Source organism: Anthonomus grandis, chromosome 22 (assembly GCF_022605725.1).
Source record: "Anthonomus grandis grandis chromosome 22, icAntGran1.3, whole genome shotgun sequence".
Taxonomy (NCBI): domain Eukaryota; kingdom Metazoa; phylum Arthropoda; class Insecta; order Coleoptera; family Curculionidae; genus Anthonomus; species Anthonomus grandis.
Window position 1 is genome coordinate 37,849,046 of NC_065567.1, and position 20,930 is coordinate 37,869,975.

Below are 20,930 nucleotides of genomic sequence, written 5' to 3' on the forward strand. Positions count from 1 at the left end.
TTCAATTTAGGGGTTCTCACATTAGAGGATATTATTTTAGCTTTAAGATCAGTAAAGTAGGATTTATCATTTAGTAAATACGAGACAGATACTTCTATTCTACCCTTCCTACCAGAAACATTCAAGGAAAGCGTGGAAGAATCGCTAGAAGTGCCAATTTCTTTAAGTATGTAATCAATTCTTCTGATCTAAGGACCTACCAACTCTCTCTAAGTTGATTTTTAGAACAAGTTTTAGATAGTCACATCCGTGAGTATATAAACCAGTGCGTTTTCGCAAAAATCATTCATCAATCAAGAGAGATGACCGAAGGGAGATGACGGAAAAAAATTAAACTATAACTTGTTGCTTGTATTCGATTTGCTTTAGTAGCATGTGAAGGATTGTATAGTGTGAAAACAGTTCTGGAAAATCCATTTTGGAAGGAATCAGTGCTAATGTTACATATCTACTTCATTATTCAAAAATAATAGAAATACTAGTTACAATCTCTCTATTTAAATCAATTTAAAGTCTCTTATTTAAATCAAAGTCTTCGATAGTAAAGTCATAAGATCCAAAAGCTTCTGTATTACATGTATAAATCTGCTGATAATACAATAATCTTGAGGCTCGCTACAGATAAAGTTGTTTTAGGAAAACTATTAATCAGGATATTATATATACAAGCTAATTTTTAACACCTCAAAAATAACATTTTTCTTTGAGGGTAAATCATAATTCTTATTCGTAATCAATTACAGAAGTTCTATCATCTTCAATATACTTCCCTTGGCGATCCCTATTTAAATTGTCTTTGGTCACCTTTGCTTCAACCGCTGCTATACTTATTTTGTCCCCCTTAGGGCCGACCTTGCAAAATAGAAAAGTCACAGGGGCAACGTCGAGCAAGTACAGTGGACGTCCTAACACGGTCACGCCGTATTTTGTGAGGAACGCTTTTATAGACATACCAGAGTGGGCTAGTGAATTGTCTTGAAGAAGAATCCAAATCTTGATTGTCCACAAATCAGATGGATCATCTTCTCACAAGCGTAGAACCCAACTTTTAGAAATATTGATTGATCGTCATACTGTCGAAGACCCAGTGAACGTAGGTAACGTCTTAAATGTCTATCACAATCACGACTATCCCTATTACTTTGAATTTGAGTTTGCTTATTCTGGGGCTCTGCCAATATATAGATTGTCTCTTTGTTTCAGAATAAGTAAGAACGTTGTCTAATAAATAATTCGGGTTCAGGTGGTTATGCTGTTTAAAATATCACTACAAATATTCTGTCTTCATTTCTTTTGCTCAGGAGTGTAGAGTTTGGGCAACATTTTTGCCTGAACCTTCCATATGCAAAATTTGTTCAACACTTTCTTTGTCGATACGTTTCATGTCTCAGTCTGAGAGGAGGTATTAGAAAAGATGATTTCTAGGGTGTGGGTGCAAAGTGGAATAAGATTTGAGTTAGCTAAATACATTTTTAAGTTAGACAATAAAAACAGACAAACGTGGTCTATTTTTACCAGAAACTACAACGAAAATGTTGAAATGTTAAACAAAATAACTTCGCTTAACAGAAAATAAAATAATTGAGATCCTCGAAAATTCATATTTTTCGATTAGTATGACATGTCCTTAGGTTCACATCATTTCAGTAGCAAAATTCGGTCAATGACTGTTTTTGAATTTAACAATCCTGAATAGTCTTATTCAATGAATCTGAGACAATTAGAATACTTTTCTTTATACTCTTAATCCTCCTGCAGGAAACTGAAGATAAGCTGCATTAGTTAAGGACTCTGTCTCTGAGTAGCTTGAGAATTCTATTCCGGGACCTGAGGTAGTTGGAATGTCTGAAATAGTATAAGTACTCTCAATGCACTTTCCGGCAATCATTTTGAGCTGATTGAGTTTCAGGGTTCTCGCTTTTTGGATTTAACAAGCATTGATAGTTTGGAAGCCTTGCTCTAGGAATTTATTGAGCAAGACTATCAAACTACATACTAAACAAAAAAATCAGAATGCTTAGAATAGTTTTCTGTTAATTATCTTTCAGGGCTAAAGAAAATTCTAAGTCTTACCTTTTTCCAAATTTGAAAGCTGTTTCTGAATTTAATTAAGTAGCGATTCTCTTGGGAAGAGATCTTGGGTAAATGCATACCCAATCCTATTCCCCATTAAGTCATTACTTAGAGCAGTTATGTTATCTTGAAGGCACATCCATTGATAGTAAAGTTCAATCCCTTCCTACAAATATGCGAAAATTAGCATCTGTTTAATTTCCGGTTGAATAACCGGAAAATTTACGGGTCATCGAATTCTTAAAAAGCAGCAATTGCAACCTTGCATTCTCTTTACTAATAACGCTAAATTGTCAAAAAAAAAAACAGCGTAATTTACTCTCATAATTTAGGGATATATCAAAATCTGTAATATTCAATTACATAATACACAATTTCATTTCCAGCATTAGTTTGACCATTAATTAAGCCCATGGAAATAAGAAATGGTTAAATGGCAGCACACAAATATAGAATCGTAATATCTTCTTCGGTTTGAATCGACGCAGTGACTAAGCTATTAAATTCGGAAGAGATACCAAGAGCGGTATCCAAATCGCTTAATACTCGGTCCGAGAATACTTTCTAGGACTCAAAGACGTTTTTACGAGATCGAAACTTTAAAAGAAAACCACAGTACTAAAGGAGTCTTTCAAACAGTAAGAACACTGGAATCTATTTTATACAAAATTGCGGAGAATCCCGAAACTAGCACGAGGAAAATCGCGGCAATATTTTATTTTACACATGTATGAAAAATTATGATTAAAAATTTGGTATATCCGTACCACATTCAAAGAGTCCAGTAATTATTATTTTTATATTTCGAGATTTCCCGTTGCGCGTTAATTTCTGTAAGTGGTTTCTTCAAAAGCAACTAGAAAATCTTTTATTTAATAGACACATTCTTTTTACTGATATGATAAAGCTAATTTTTCTTGAAACTCAATAAGAAATTTCTTCATAATAACTCAAACCAGAACAGTTCTCATTAAATATGTTTGGACTGGCATTATTCATGATCATTTGGCAGGCCCATTTTTTCCTATTAAGAAGACTTAACTGACAACCATATTTACACTTTCTTGAATAAAATCTCCTGCCAATGCTTGAAGCTCTTTTATTAAGAAACAAGATGGACAATGGTGCGCCTCCACATTTTAGCTTACGAGTGCGTGAATTTTTAAAGGGTAATATTTAATCGAACATCAGTTTTTATACTTTTTAGCACGTTTAAAAACTGGGTGGAGCAACAAAAATACTTATTGAGCATCTAATCTTTAGCATCTAATAAAGTTAATATTGTCAACTGTTTTATACTAATCTGGATAGCTATTTAAATAATAAAGCTTCTAAAAACTGTTTGAACTTCATACTTTATAATATGACAAAAGCTAGTGAGCATAAAATAAAACAAAAATAGGCATCACAAATATACTTTATGTCTCCTATTTATAAATAAAAAAAAATAACAAAAAATGCCATTTTTAAAACAGTATTTGAACCACAAAACAAAAAAGAGTGAACATTAAACAAATTATTAATAAGACTTCAATAAATTAAAAACATCACTGAATTACCAAAGCAGACGTCGACGCTTTCTTTTTTGTCCAATATGGATATTTTTTGCCTCTACAGGCGGAACTGTATATTTTAATCTAATTGCTAGGCCCAGAAGATGTTTGCACATATACATCTTAAAAAACTGTGGACAATTGCAGTTACCATTTATCCAATCATCTTTTTCTTTGGGAATTGTTACTCTCCAAGTGGAAAAAAAAATTCTTTGAATTCATCAAAAGTTTTCCAAGGTTTTTTAGCCTGAACATCCAATACTTGACCTCCTGGTACTATATAGACATTGTTCTTCGTGTCAGCATCTAACACCTCTATTTTTTTGTCTAATTTTGCACATTGATATGCTTTTGTCCAATCAGGAAGTTTAATAAGCGGAGTAATTGAAAAGGACTCCTCTGTAGTTTTGCAGGACCATTCGTTAACCATCTCCGATGTGATAACCAGAAAACGAGACAAAGGAAATCTTTCGCGTAATGTATTGCTATCTTTTATGGTTCTGTTAAACGATTCCAGTGCGTTGTTTGTGGCTGGTGATCCTGAGGTAGCACCTGGTACCAATTGCGATTTTGAGTTAACCACTCTTCTTTGAAGTATTTAATAAAATAAAATTAGTTTGGGTTTTCAATTTCCTCATAAAAAGCTGTGATGCGCTAGTAAAATGTCCAGGAGAAGTAACGGACTGTAAAGCATCAATGTCTTGTAATATATTCTTTCGGGCGTTTTTGTCTGAGCAAGTTTGTTCAACCCTGGTTTGCATTTTTGTTTTTGCATGTGCCAAACACATTCTCACAATGGGTTCAGGACCAAAGACTTCTGTAAAAGCATTTTGGATGCTCCTTGCGGCATCACAAACTAATACCGACGGTTGTAGAGAATGTCCGTATACAAACAAAAACCTGTTCTTTTAAACTATTAAATAACATGGTAAAATCTTCCTGACACTCGTTTGTCGAAACTCCTAGACATATCAGATGAAATTTTCTATGTTTATCTGTAGTTCCTACAACTAATACCGGGAACCCTTGCCAAATCAACTTGTATGTCGCATCTGCTATGCATTCGCATTCTGCTAACCTCAGTAAATGTTTTGTAGACAATGCAAAGCGAAAGGACATTGGTTCATCCTCGAATATATAATAAGAAAGTACAAACACTTGGTGTATGTCCTCGGGAACATGTTGAGGAACCGTATTTAACACGTCTACGACTTGATAGATAATTGTTTAATTGTTTCATTGATGGTAATTTTACTCCCTCCATCTTACTACTTACAAGACTTTTTAAAATAGCTTTAGGCTTCAAATGTAAATCAAATAGTTTGTTTATTTCTGTCCTAACTTCCTGACTTATTCCGTAATCAGAACGAATTCCAATCGACTCGTGGTTATGGGCAGCCTCTACACGATAGAGCAAAACAGCATTTGATGTAGCTTCAAGCAGTAAATAAATTTGTGCCGCACACTGAGGGCCACGACGTTTTACTTTGTTACAGCGATAAAACCTTTTCTTTCCTTCTTCAGTCATGTGTTATTAAAATAGACCAAGTATTTTCTGCTCGAACAACTTCCTCCGCTTCTTTAACACATGCAAATTTTCTTACAAAGAGCCACTGCTTACTCTCGCCACGCTTTTTTTTTGTTTCTAATTCTTCAATCTCCGAATCACTGTCCGAACGATATGAAGGAATTTCTATTTAATTCTCCATTTGAATATTGCCATCAGAACTATTCCCGGGTAAAAAAGTATCGAGTTCCATGATTATTTAATGTTTAAAACGAATAAAACGGTACATAAAACAACTGTTTATACTACTGAAATATTATATACACCATAACCAATAAACGTATATGGGAATCCCAAACGCAGTTAACTGTCGCTCCAGTATAAACACACGTTGGCGGATTTTTTTGTAATTCATTCAACGAAAGCTGTTGCCGAATGCAAAATAAAAACTTTTAAGAAGAAAAATTGATGATTATATAATATTTTATATAATCATCAATATTAGTTGAAATGAATTTGAAAATTAGATGCTCATTTAGAGTTTTTGAAGTTTAGTTGGTATTTTGGTAAACTGGTTTTGAAAATTAGAAGCTCATTTAGATTTTTTGTAAGCTTTGTGTATTTTTTGGTGCCTGCTTTTGTTGGCAGATTAAAAATATAATGATGCCTTAAGTTTGTTCACCGATAAATTTATTTGATATACAGAAATGTAAAAGTTGCCATGTTAATTAAAATAGTTACCGCATTTTGTTGTACATCCATAATATTTGATGCTCATTTAAAAATTTCCCATTTTTAAATCACACCTATCGGAATCGGTAGATAGGTTGCGGAGGAACGCAGTCATCGCATAGATCTTCCGAATTGAATAGTTAAGTCACTGTATCGATTCAAACCGAAGAAGATATTACGAAATTGTATATTTGTGTACTGCCAAACTATAAGAAACACTACAGAAAATACGTCAGTCTATGCAATGAAGAGTACATACATGTGGGTGGAGGACACTTCCAACAACTACTGTAAATGGTTTGTTTTCCCTTGTCATTTCGCCTAAAATTTAAGATTTAGAACTAATCGTTTTACAAAATAAATCGACTGAATGAACTGAAGAAAAAAAACATTTTGGTTTTTATTTTTTTACTGGAAAATAATACGTCGGCAAAAAATTCTTCTCAATTATGAAAAGGTGTATATAAAATTTCATAGAAATATCTAAGATAAAGATTTTTTATAATAAAAAAATATTATAAAAAACTAACATTTTCCTTAAAATTTTAACACCCTGTAGTTCAAAAACTAAGAGGAATTAGGCAAGTTGTTATAAGCTTTTTTCCTTAAAATCAATCACACCCTGTGGAGGTTGAAATCCGGAAAAACAAATCCTAATTTTCAGGCGCGTCCTTTAGGGCCATAAAATCCGTTTATACATTTACGTATAACAAAAATTTCTGTCTTATTAAGGTATAAAGTATTTGCGATAAAAGTAAAACCAGAAAAAGAAATTAAAAAATAAGCTCTTTGTGCGTTCTTTACGAGAACACTGACCCTAAAAATTAGACGAGACCTATTTAGACGAGATAGTGAGTTTAAAACCCACCTTTGGCGAAAACACAGTATAAAGAACAAGTTCTAGTTTATGTTCGGTGGCGAAAATGACTTCTATTGATATTGATACCTTTGTAATTTAAACGGTTGCTTTTATTCGTGTGTTGGCCTTCTGGAGGTATAATATTTCTAGCACGTGTTCGTTTGACAAAAAAAAGGAATGAAGGAATAATTGGCATGAATTTTGTTTTTTAAGGATTTATTTTTAAGTTCAGGCAATAAAATATAAAGCAAGAAGTAGCTGCATTTTTTTAAGAAATTATTAAATTGAATTGGGTCCATTTAACTTAAATAAGATATTTGGAAGAATCTGTTTTAGAAGAAAAAATTTATAAAGTCGGATGAGAAAAGATTTAATGTCGTACCTATCTGTATTTAGTAATTTCCTCCATATATTTCTTGGATGTTGTTCCCCAGTGGGGGCAGCAAACACAATGATTGACAGATATTTTGTATTTCGAAGGTAACTATTATACTAAATATTATGTATGCCTTCGGCTTCTGCCTTCTTTTAAAAAATACTTGCGTAGATTAGTAATTTATATCTCGTGGCATACTTCTGTGTTAGGTATTCCTCGGCCGCCGGCTGCTTGCATGATGCATGATGCATCTTATCCCCTACCCATTTTTTAGTTGATATTGACGACCTTCTGGACAAGACTTCTAATCCAATTTACAGCTTTGCTGATGACAGTACATTGATATATTTTTTCAAGATGCCCAACCAGATGACTTAAGCTGATATCCAGTGACATAGATGTCCCCACGTAACAACTATTAATGCCGACGTTAACATTATTTTGGAATGGGGTGAGTGCAAGACTTGCTGATGCTGTATGTACAAAGAAGGCTACCTCTGCCGCCCTAGGCCTTATTATGTTCGGGTTTACTTTGCTGCTGTCTTCGTTAGTTCGCTTTTTAGGTGTAAAGGTAGTAGTAAGGGTGGAGGAGCTAGATCTCGGCAAGTAGCCTAAAAGTCTCTTTTCTCCAACCCCAGAATCACTACCAATGCACGGTCTTCACTGAGTCGGTCCGTTCTATTAATAAAGGCTCGCACATTATTCCGCTATGCATGTTGTCTTGCAAGTTCGTCAGGCTGTTAACTGCACTCGACACCCTGGTATTCTGGGACCCACCTTAATCTGACTTCCTTATGTGCTGCCACTCTTTTCAATGCATCTCTGCATTCCTGGACTAGCGATGAGCTGGCCACGAGTTTTTGGATTTTCTTGAGGGTAGATTGACTATTAGAGTAGATACAAATCCGCTGGTTGACTTTCAATGCTCCCCGCTTGTTTGCTACTTCAAGCATAGCAAATATTTCTGCTTGGAAAACTGTGGTGTGTTTCCCAAGCGGAAAGGATTCCCCTGTGTTTGTTTTCAACCTGTACACTCCGGCTCCAGCTGACTTAATGCTTTCCATCTATGACCTATCTGTGTACCAGGGCTGGAAACCGTTTAACTCCTTGATTTGATTCGTTGGCGATTGTTCCCTTGTCGAAATTTTCACCCGAAAGCCTTTCTTTAACCTTAACTTGCCATTTGCTGTAGTAGATCTGGATGTCAAAATTGGTATGTTCGAGCGATCGTCATATGGCCTTGTTCTAAGCGACCATTGCGCCATTCTCCGCTATCCTTTATCCTCTTATGCGGCGTCCCTTTTAATCCAGAATGGGAGCTCCGGTAGCCCAAGAACAAAATTTAGAAGCATCGCAGCTATTGTTCTTATGGCTTCAGTAATTCTCAAACAGACCGGTTTTTGCAGTCTAGCTAGTTTTTGGGCGTTGGTGACCTTTAATGCCACTGGCCACCATTCCACGGATGCGTATGAGACCTTCGGTCGTATGACTGCAGTGTAAAGCCACTGGAGAACACGGCGTTTTAGACCCCATCTTGTACCTATTGTGCCCCCTAATTGCCTTATTAGGGCTGTTGCTTATTGACTGCCTGCTCTTCGTGAGTTTCAAACGTGAGTTTGCTATTAAAAGTAACTCTTATTAAAAGTATTTGATCTGCTGCCCCAATGATAGACGAGTCTGATACATAGTGGGAGGTTTAAAGCCTGTCAAATTCCGCCCCTTAGTAAAGAGAATGAGCTCAGTCCTCTCTGGATTGACCGATATCCCTGTGACATAACACCACTATTCCACCATCCCGCAGGCGGCTTGCATGAGCTCTGCGTTCATAAATAGACTGTGTTCATAAATTTACGTGCAATCATCACTAGTCCATCGTTCGCATTCTTGTGCATAGAATCCTTCAAGCAGTTGCTTCCTGAGATGGTTGTCCATCACCAGACACCAGAGGTGTGGCACACCTCTGGCCTTGTGGGCAACCACCCTCTATGGTCTCGACACCTGTAAATCTCTCAGTGTAGCACTGATCTTCCGGTCTCCTAGCGCCGTTTTGGCCCACCGGTTCAGGTGAGCCGGAGTACCTTGCCATAGGAGCGTGGCAGATTGTATCTTTTTTCGTCTAATCAAATGCTCCTTTCATATCAAAGAAAAGAATAAGCACTATTTCCCTGTTCTCTATAACTCTTAAAAGCTTTGCTCACTACAAAGTGAAGTGCTATTTCCGTCGACTTCCCTTTCATGTAGGTATGATGATTAGTAGTAGTGACGATTCTGTGAGAATCTCCTCTGTTATACACTTGTTTATAAGCCTTTCTATAGTCTTAACTATACTGTCCTAAAGGACTTTCGTTGACGGTGTTTCTATTTGTCCGGTTTTGAGATAAACACCACATCTGTCGTCCTCCATGCTAATGGAACATACCCGATTGCAATGCCTTAAGAACTCTCTTTAAGTAAGGGAGTGTAGTTTTGAGGCTTATCTGCAGCATCATGGGTATGATTTCATCAGGCCCCGCAGCCTTATATGGACTAAGCTGCCCACGATATGGCTTGGTTTATTACTATTTTTTTTGGCGAGGTTCCAGTCCGGCTCCGGCTCTAGTTCCTCGCCATAAGAAGCAAAATTTTCTTCTCCAGGAAAGTAAGTTTAGAGTTAGGTGTGGAGATGATGATGTATCAGATCTCTCTTTAAAACAAAAAGGCTCTATATACCGCAACAACTTTTACAAGGCTCAAATTTGTCGACCTCTTGAGTATTGCTCTCACATATGGAGCTCTGCACTCAGAAACACTTTGAAGCTGCTTGATTCCATCTAAAAGAGGGACAGACGTCTTATAGGAGATCCAGAGATAACTAGAATCTTGGACAGTTTGGTGCATATAAGGAAGGTGGTGAATCTGACTCTGTTATATCGATACCATTATGATAAATCCTCTTCCGAACTGGCAAACTCCCAAAGCACGTTTTCCCGAACATTACAACTTGCAGAACTTTAAGAAAAATATCCACAGATACGCAGCATACAAAATTTACTTTGTTAATTTAACTTTGTAGCATACAAAATTTCATACAATCTTAAAAATAAAGCCTCTTGCTTGCGAGTATCTCAGATATTTGAAGCGTTCTCCTTCATCCATTCCTTTAATAACACTTTGGTCCTTTTTAACCTAATATCCAATCAGTGTGCTCGGCAAACTGCCGTCACGTTTAACGCCAGACATCCGGAGAAGATAATTTCGCATAGGTATGTTTTGGACCTTGTTACTAAGTTTATTGAAAGTGGATCTGTTGCGAATAAAAAACGTGAGCATCTCGGCGAATTCTGGATGAAGCCGCTAAAGTTGAAGTTTTGGGTCATTTTGGAATAAATCCTAATCCTTCATTACGCAAAATTGTTGCTGCCACTGGTATTTCATTAGGCTCTGTTCACACAGTTACCAAACTTCATAAATTTCATCCATTCAAAATGAAAATATTGCAAGAATTAACCGAAGACGATTTCGATAGGCAAGTTGAGTTTTGTGAAAAAATGACTGAAGCGATTAATGATAATACTTTTCATGTAAAGAATATCTGCTTCAGCGATGAATGCACGTTTTATCTAAATGGATTTGTTAATAAGCATAACTGTAGATATTGGAGCAATGAAAATCCTCATGCATTTGTAGAAGGGCATACCCAGTACCCTCAAAAAATTAATGTATGGGCAGGCATTTTAGGAAATAAAGTGATTGGGCCGTTATTTATTAACTAAGAAGATATTAACCAAGAGACTATGACAGCATCTATATAAGCAACCTTTTTGTCCCTCATTGAGTAGGATATTATTTTCAAGATGAGTTTAGATTTGCGACGTAAGTATCTAGCAAATAGTGGCTAGGCATGTAATTGGTCTATAGTTTGCAGGATTATCAGTAAATTGTTCTACTTTGGGAAGAAGATAAGTTGTCGCAACCGTAAAGAATGCAGGGGTCGACTCCGGCTGTTCAAGCAGGTAAGAAAGACATTTTCCTAGTAGGTGCGTTGACTTGAACTTTTTGTACCAGAAATGCTGAATGTAATTCAGTCCTTTGCATTTCGGGTTTTGGCTATAGCTGTTTCCACTTCTTTTTCTGTGACTTTCCATTCGACAATCGATTGCATATGCGTGGTGGTCTTCTTTTCATGATTAGCCATTTAGTACGTTTATATTTCTGAAGTCTACTCAATATGCTTTTCCAAAAAATCTTAGCGTCCTAAGTCGCTGGCGTCGTGTGGATTTTAATATTTGTTACGTTGGCTTCAGTTAAGTGACGATAGAATATATGTCCGTTGGTGATAAATTTGCGGTTTTGTGTTCGTCTTGCTTGACTTTCACGCCGGCTTTTAAGTCTTTTGACTTTGGCAGCAATAAGTTCCTGTTAAGGGTTATCCTCAATTTCCATCACTGTTGGTTGATTTCTGTTGTAATAATTTCCGCCGTGTTTGTTTAGACTTTTCTGCTAGGATTAGGTCCTTGACTCTGTAAAAGAATACCTATTTCATAAAATAGTTGTGATATTTAGTTTATAATGCAGGTTTCATGTGCCTATTATTTTTATTCTGTTTTGGTTTTAGCAGGCGTTGCAGCTATTTTTTGACCATTAAGCTGTAGGTTAGTCATTGCTTTTGAGTATAAGAGCATATGTAACTCTTCTATGATTGTGTGTTGATATAGTTTTGTACGTATTATGTTATTTAGTTTCTATATTATTTGGTTTGTTTTTTTGTCTGTAATCTATGTTGCCAAAAAATGTTTGTAAGTTATAAGTTGTCTTTGTAAGTTTATAAATTCGCTCTTCTCGCAATAATAAGACCTCTGCTTCCTTTGTCTCGTGGTAAGTAAATTCGTCGTAAATTTGGTGCATTCGATGTTTTATCATGCTCGTTCGGGCTTTGCGATCTATGTTTTGAATTATCCATTGATCCAACTTAAGTTACACAATCAAACCCCTTAAAATTAAAAGAGAAATTTTTCAGGGCGACAGCTTGAGTTTTTTCTGTTCATGGCTATCAACGCGCTAAGCTTTATGGTAGAGCCTAGTAGCTACGGCTTTGTCACCCAAAGGTTACCTACTATTAAGTCATGTCAGTTTCTTTATATGGCCGATCTAAAAATATATGCTTTAAGTCCAGAGCCAACTAGAACTTATAAGCGTATTTAACTGAACAACCAGATAAAGTTTGGAATAGATAAATACGTATTTATTCACTATAAAAAAGGACGAGTAAAAGGAGCTCAAGCCATCACTTTAAATTACATGACTATGTTTCTGTTAACAGTACCCTCACTGTTAAAGGAACCTACAAATATCTAGGCATAGAAGCTCTAAAAACTGATGATTCGACTCTCATTTTATTCATTGCAAAAGTCTGGTGGAAGTTGCTTTTTGGCAAACATTGATCTCCGTTGGTCGATTATATTGTGAACTGTTTTATTTCTAAGCTCTGGGTAGTTTTTGATGAACCTTCTGTATAGTTCTTTACTGAATGGAGTTTTAATCGGTTGTAGTTTTGTTAATCTATAATTACATTATATCTGTGACTCTTTATTGGTTTATTTTTTCCTCCTTATAGTCTTTTCTCTTTGTCTGCTCTGTGACGTAGCGGGCATCGTCAGCAACATTTCCATGTTAGCTGACCACTGTGAGTCCTTATTATTTCGCCTTATCCATTTGCACTGCTTGGGTCAATGACTTCATCATTGGCCAGAACTCGGACTACCATAGCACAGGTAGTCCGTTACAAGTAAGTATAATTGGTGTAATCCGTACTGCTTCTAGTTGGGCCTGTTTATAGCTTTGAACTCTTGTATAAGTATTCCATATTTTGTTAGTTTCTCTGCTCTTTTGATTTGTATTTTCTCGTCTAACTGTATTGTGATCTATTAGATATGCATGCTTCTTTTGTTTCATTGTTTAGTATTAATATGTCTGGTCTGTTATTTTCGGCCATCCTGTCCATGATGAAGTCTGTGTCCCAATAGATTTTAATATTTTCATTTTCTTGTATTTTTTGTGAGAAGTATTTATAATATGGTTGTATTTTTTTTTGTTTACAGATCTCTTGATGGACAAAGGCGTGGAGAACATCAAATCACAAAACAGTTTTTCCACTATTAAAACTCCTTATTTCATTCTTGACACGGGTCTCGTTAACAATGTTAGCATCTTCGGGAGAATATTAAAACTCTAACCAGTTCTAAACCAGTTTTCAGCTCTCAGTTTCCGTCCTTACCAGACCGAGAGTTGGGTGTATATTATCACCTCATTATCAGTTCTTCTAATTACAGGTGCTGCCAAATTAAACGGCAAGAGATTTTGGTGGACCGCACATATTTCTCGATGAAGATAATCTATGTTGCTAAAAAATGTTTGTAAGTTATAAGTTGTCTTTGTAAGTTTATAAATTCGCTCTTCTCGCAATAATAAGACCTCTGCTTCCTTTGTCTCGTGGTAAGCAAATTCGTCGTAAATTTGGTGCATTCGATGTTTTATCATGCTCGTTCGGGCTTTGCGATCTAGATTTTCTAGGATAGCAAAGCTATCCTAGATTCATTATAAGCGCCACATGTTTATGGTAACTAGTGATTTAATTTTTCGCATATATTTTCTGTTTTGGGTATTGCATTATGTCTAGCAATTAAAGATTCTTGAACCATCTTTTCTATGTTCGAATCATCAGTTTTTAGAGCTTCTATGCCTAGATATTTGTAGGTTCCTTTAACAGTGGGGGTACTGTTAACAGAAAGATAGTCATGTAATTTAAAGTGATGGCTTGAGCTCCTTTTACTCGTCCTTTTTTATAGTGAATAAATACGTATTTATCTAGTCCAAACTTTATCTGGTTGTTCAGTTAAATACGCTTATAAGTTCTAGTTGGCTCTGGACTTAAAGCATATATTTTTAGATCGACCATATAAAGAAACTGACATAACTTAATAGTAGGTAACCTTTGGGTGACAAAGCCGTAGCTACTAGGCTCTACCATAAAGCTTAGCGCGTTGATAGCCATGAACAGAAAAAACTCAAGCTGTCGCCCTGAAAAATTTCTCTTTTAATTTTAAGGGGTTTGATTGTGTAACTTAAGTTGGATCAATGAAGAGAAAGTGAGGTTTGCCAAGTTCCCATCAGATGTTGTAATTTTACAATAATTCTGGGACAGATGTTGGTGATTTCCATTATTCTTAGCATCCAAGGCATAGAGTCGAAAGTTTTAAATATCAATCCAGGCAACTGAAAGGTTCCTTGCTAATACGCTGTCTCTTTTCAGATGTTTACTAATTGATTTTTTTATAAAATATGAGTTTTGGAGTCTTCTGCCTTCTACATGTATATTGTCCCAGACGTAAAGAATTTGTGAACAGTTGTAGGGTTTTTTATTGCATTTGTAAATTAGACAGCTTCTTTAATATTATTGATGGTGATTTGTAATGGTTCTTTTTCGGGTAGCCCCTTTGATTTCTTTTTCTTCCACAATTGAAAAGGCTTTTTGTATCCAATTGACGGCTTGAGGCGGTACTTTTCACTCTTCTCAGTGTTTGAATGTTTGTAATCAATCTGTTGGCCGAGATAATAATAGATTTCAACTATTTGAATACGCCACATGCCTTCAATTTCATCGGCCAGTGCTTGATATTGTTGCTTGAAATATTGTCTCAGGTATACAGAAGGCAATAATAATGCATTCTCTTATATTTTAATTTATAATTATCATATTAGCTTATTGTGAGGAATCCTGGCACACAATAATATATCCGATTGGTGTATATTGTTGTGTGCTGGTAGATCTTCTGTGGTTTGTACTTATGCATAGGGGTTTCATTGCTTACCAGGTTTGCTTTCTGAGCGATATGTTGCTTCAATATTTTTCCCATGTCGTTATGTGTATCGCTTGTGTACGCTTTGGTTGTTAGAGTAGTGCAAGCTAAGATAAGATGTTGGATGGACTCTTCTTCTTGGTGCAATCGAGAAGAATCGAAACGAGATAATGTGGATTCAACTGGTTGCTGCGGAATGTGTTATTTGTAATACCTTGTGGGTACCACTTGGTCCTGGATCGTCATCAGTGGTCCCTCCGTTTTAGGAAAAAGATATCCACTCGTCAGGTAAGTATTGCTTGCATTTACGTCGACGACTTCTTGATGCAAACTTGGAAAATATCGTTCATGCATAGCTTTGTTTTTCCATTTTTACAGGTTTCTTGAAGATTCAGAAGTCCCTCTTCGCCTTGATGACAGGGAAAATATAGCATTTCTATAGCTTCATTTGGATATTCAATATTTTGTGAGGGTTTCCGTTCTTAACTGCCGGTCGAAAGTCCGTAGTTCTGTATTTGAGAAGGTAAGGCTTTAAAACGCATGACTCATAATTGGGTATGCCCATGTGTTAATGGTAGTTATTTTGTTTTCAGAATTGAGTTACGTTTTTAAAATAATTTCAACTCTTCTAAAATATTCTTTTTTAATTCTTTTTTAATCTTTGTTTTCAGGCCAAGATCTTGACAAAACCCTAAATATTTATGAGTTCGAAAAAGTAGGGTTGCAATTTTTGTATAGTTCATCAGTATAAAATTTTCGGTTTCTGCATTTTTTGCTCTTTTCAATGACTTATTATTATTACTATTATGATAATTATTACGTTGTATGGCGTACAATGCTTCTCTAATAAATATTAAATTTGGTAAGCTAAAATTATTTCGTATACTTAGTCATGGATAAAGTTTACTTTACTTTAAAGTATTTTACTTGCACATAATCGTAACATTGGTGCATTTTATGAGTTTTTCTCAAATATATAACAGAAATAGATTAAGAATATATTATAATAAACTAATTAAAACTATTATTAAAAACTAACTGTTATTATAATAAGGAAGAATATATATAGATATATTGACTCTGTAAAAATCACAACACGTTTACCGATTTTATCAATAAAAAAAAAAGTTCAATAAAGAGGATTTTAAGGGTAAAAATAGGATTTATCTAACGGATAAGTTACAATAGAACGGGGGTTGAAAATAAAATGGGTGTACTTAAAATCGCAAATTTTGTATAAAAACAGATTAATCCTACGGTCTTCAAATAAAAGGACGGGTGTGCGATGCTAGAAAATTACCCCGTTTTTTTCTTTAAACCCATGTGTGTGTAATTTATTTGTGCGTTTGTGAATTTTCACCCCAAAAATCCGTGTGCCTGCCATCAGGGTAAAATCAATTTAATCTTTTCTATTGCCGTTTTGAAGGATTTCACAAAAGATTGAGCCATTATTACATAGGACTGTGGAATGACAGATATAATAAAGGACCTGCGTTACGTACAAAGCCATTGTCACCACGTTTGCCTATTTTACAGGATTCTGGAAAAAGATTAAAGCGGGTGACCTGTGCCTATTCAATAGAAGTTTGTCATCAGTGGATACCCCTTTGCTCACATTTTCCCCTTTTACGTAAAAACGAACCCTCATTTTACAATAATTACGTATTCGGTTGGCACATCCAACAGCTGTCTAGATTTCGTACATAATAACCGTAACAGACTTTATTTTTATCTATTTTATCTTCACTGAAGGGATGAAATAAATGTTTTAAAAATGTCATTCAAAATATATCAACCGTTGATTAAACAATACTTTAATTGTATCTAATAATTTTTATTAATTTAAAATTCGTCAGTCTAATAGAGTACGAAATAATCTTTAAATACACTTTTTTACATTTTGTGCCTTATAGATGCAATTCATTAAATGCGCCTCTTAAAAGGTACAAACTATATACAGGGTGATTTTTATAAGAAGGTCATGCTTTTGGGGGATGATAGGGGACGTTCAAATATAACTTTTGATATAAGACACTATGGGTCGGAAATGCCTCAGAAGCAAACTACAGGTGGTTAAAGTTTTTAAAAAAATTAAGAAATTAATTTTTAGTTTTTTGACTGTTTAAGATATGGGTGTCAAATTTTCTTAATAAAGCTACCTAATAAAGATGCTTTAAATGTAAAAAGTAAATGTTTTAGTTTCAACCAGTGGCGTAGATCAGATAGGCATCAGAGTAATTTTTTAATAAAAAAAAATAGTACGCCACTTATAATCAAAAATTTTAAGAATCCTTTGTTTATTTAACAGAAAAAAAGGTATCCTGCATTTTTTTCCCAAAAGGCACCATTTTATCAGAATTTAAAAATAAATAACTTTAATAAAAACTAAGGAAAAAAAAATTATTGGATAATGTTAAAAAATACTAAATATTAAATATTAATAATTAATAATTAATTTAAAAGATGCTCAAAGTGGCCACCATTTTGTTGGATACAGAGCCTGCAGCGTAATGTTAAATTGTCGTGAATTTTCTAAATAACTCCACCCCTATCTTTAATTTCGCCTGCAGCTACTGCAATGTGAGCCAAAAGATCATGTTCATCTGGCACAGGTGTAGAATAAATAAGTTGGTCCAAATGACCCCACAAATAAAAATCACAGGGATTTAAATCGGGGGAGAGCGCTGGCCAAGCCACTGGGCCTCCCCTCCCAATCCAACGTCTAGGATATCTTTGGTTCAAATATTCCCAGACAACGCGACCATAGTGTGCCGGACATCCATCATATTGAAGCCACATTATTTGCCGAACATCCAATGGCACATCTTCTAAGTTCAGGCAGTACATCTCGAAGAAAAATCAAATAATTCCCTGCAATGAGACGTCTTGGCAAAATGTATGGACCAATCAAGTTCTCTCCTAAAATGCCTGCCCAAACATTCACAGAGAATTTTTGTTGGTAGCCTCGGATAAATTTAGCATGAGGGTTTTTATCAGCCCAGACATGATTGTTTCTTGGGTTGAAATGTCCCTCTTGGCAAAACGTTGATTCGTCACTAAACAAAATAGCTTGGCGAATGTCTGGGTGTTCAGCCCCTTGTTGAAGATGGTGGTAAGGTGGTTGAAGATGGTGGGCAAGTGGCAAACGCGAACCTGTTAGCATAGTCTTGGGGCAACAGATGCTGAACCTTTTGTTTTTTAAATGGATAAAGGTGGTTATCATGCAAAACTTTCCAAACCAACGTTTGGCTTATCCTCAGGTGATCAGCAATTTTTCGGGTACTTGTATTTGGATCCTCTTCAATATTGTGAAGAATTTCCTTCTCAACATTATCACGAATAGGTCTTACACGAACTCTTTTGCCTGGGTTCACCTAAAACAAAAAGTACATGTTAATTTTTTGTTTTTATTTTGTTTAAGTAGGTACTTACTTGTAATTGTCCTCTCTCACGTAGACTCCTGACGACCTTAAGAAAAAATTTTCTCTCTGGGATCATTCGATTGGGAAATCGTTCAGCATAAATCGCGCGAGCCAATACAGCATTTCCTCTGGATTCACCAAGGGTTAAATACATATCTGCCAATTCATTCCACGTAAATCGCTCCATAACATTCAAAATAAAGCAACGGCAGAACAACTACCTTATTTAAATTAATCAGGAAGATGACGTTATAACAAAGTTTTGATTCGTATGTCAAAAATATCCTAGCATCCGTCAAAGCTATTACTTATTTTGTTATCAGGTCCCTCTTTGCAATTTGCGTAGCATTGAGTTAGCGGATATGCACATTCGGCAAATCCGATGAGTTCGTGCGAGACCAAATACAAGTACCCGAAAAATTGCTGGACACCAACTTTATCCAATTAAAAAACAAAAGGTTCTGCATCTGTTGACCCATCTTCAACAAGGGGCTAAACACCCAGACATTTGCTAAGCTTTTGGTTGTGGTGGCCTGCATGGTTTCTTAGCCAACGAGATCCCCTAATTGAAATCCTTGTAATCTTATTTGTGGGATCAGTTTCATCTACTTATTTACTTGACACCAGTTAAAGAATCATGTGGCTCGCATTGCCAGTAGCTGCAGGCGAAATTAAAGATAGGGGTGAAGTTATTCAGAAAATTCACGACAATTTAACATTACGCTGTAGGCTCTGTATCCAACAAAATGGCGGCCACTTTGAGCACCTTTTAAATTAATTATTAATTATTATTATTTATTATTTAGGATTTTTTAACGTTATCCAATAAATTATTTTTTCCTTAGTTTTTATTAAAGTTATTTATTTTTAAACTCTGATAAAATGGTGCCTTTTGGGAAAAAGATGCAGGATACCTTTTTTTCTGTTAAATAAACCAAGGATTCTTAAAATTTTTGATTATCAGTGGCGTACTTTTTTTTTTATTAAAAAATTACTCTAACGCCTATCTGATCTTCGCCACTGGTTGAAACTAAAACATTTACTTTTTACATTTAAAGCATCTTTATTAGGTAGCTTTATTGAGAAAATTTGACACCGATATCTTAAACAGTCAAAAAACTAAAAATTAATTTCTTAATTTTTTTAAAAACTTTAACCCCCCGTATTTTGCTTCTGAGGCATTTCCGATCCATAGTGTCTTATATCAAAAGTTATATTTGAACGGCCCCTATCATGAACCCCCAAAAGCATGACCTTCTTATGAAAATCACCCTGTATTCTTTAGGATATACAGGGTGTTTCAGAACTATGGGATCAAACTTCTAGGAGTTGTTCAGTGCAACAGAAGAATCCATTTGAGCATAGGAACCCATGTCCGGAAATGCGTCACTATGCCACTACGGCCCTGAAAAAAAAGACGCGTTAAAATTTATAAAAAACATTAATTACCTAAATAGGGCATCTGCTGCATTTATTTTTACCTTTTGTACATGATACCATAACAACAATTGTTTAAAATCAACGCTTATCAATGTCAATTCTCAATGTCATGTTTAAAAATTTTATAGCTTACAATTTTTAAACATTTATTGCTAATGGAAAACTTTACCAATCAAGAATTGGCGGATATGCATTTAACATACGGAGCAACAAACTGCAATGCACGAGCAGCATCGCGGTTGTATCATGAACGTTATCCCGAACGACAGCATCCTGGATACAACAAGTTTATTGCGATTCATCGGCGGCTCGCTGAGACAGGCATGTTTAAGACCAAGATGCATGATACTGGTGTTGCTCGAACCGTAAGAACGGTCGAATTTGGAGAAGAGGTGCTTCAGCAAGTTGCCGATGAACCATCAAATAGCACACGTGACGTCGCTAAGAATATGAATACGAATAACGCTTCTGTCTGGCGGGTACTACACGAGCAACAACTCCATCCTTACCACTTCCAGAAAGTTTAAGGTATGACTGCAGCCGATTATCATCCAAGAGTTCAATTTTATCGATGGCTTCTGGATCACATCATTGAACAACCAAATTTTTTACGATATGTTTTGTGGACCGATGAAGCCTCTTTCACAAGAGACGGTATTTTTAATAGTAGGAATAGCCATGTTGGGGACGAAGAAAATCCTTATGCAATTTTTCCAAGAAAACATCAGAACCGTTGGTCTGTCAACGTATGGGCAGGCATTGTTGATGATTATTTAATTGGGCCATACCTTCTACCGGAACGGTTAACTGGACCTATTTATCTGCGTTTCTTGGAGGAAGTTCTCCCAGAACTCCTTGAAAATGTTCCAATAAACGTTAGACAGCAAATGTGGTTTCAGCATGATGGAGCGCTGGCTCACTTTGCTGTACAAGTACGCATATTTGGCTCAGCGGTTTGGGCACTGTTCGATTGTCAGAGGTGGAGCAGTTTCTTGGCCTCCTAGGTCACCCGATTTAACGTCGCTCGATTTTTTCTTGTGGGGACATGTAAAGTCTTAGTAATACATGGTAATAGTCTACGAAACTCCAGTAGAATCAGAGCTAGACTTAATTGGACGAATAACAGCAGCATT

The 20,930-nt window shown here is 35.7% G+C and overlaps 1 protein-coding gene across 1 annotated transcript in view; it reads right to left on the reverse strand.

Moving 5' to 3' along the window:
- Window positions 1-2,082: 2,082 nt before the first annotated feature.
- Window positions 2,083-20,930, reverse strand: part of LOC126748987 (protein dispatched) — a 94,837-nt gene continuing 75,989 nt past the window's right edge. Inside the window, exon 11 of the mRNA XM_050458559.1 lies at window positions 2,083-2,239. Coding sequence (XP_050314516.1) covers window positions 2,105-2,239 — 135 coding nt within the window. The 3' untranslated portion in view covers window positions 2,083-2,104. The remainder of the gene's footprint in view (window positions 2,240-20,930) is intronic.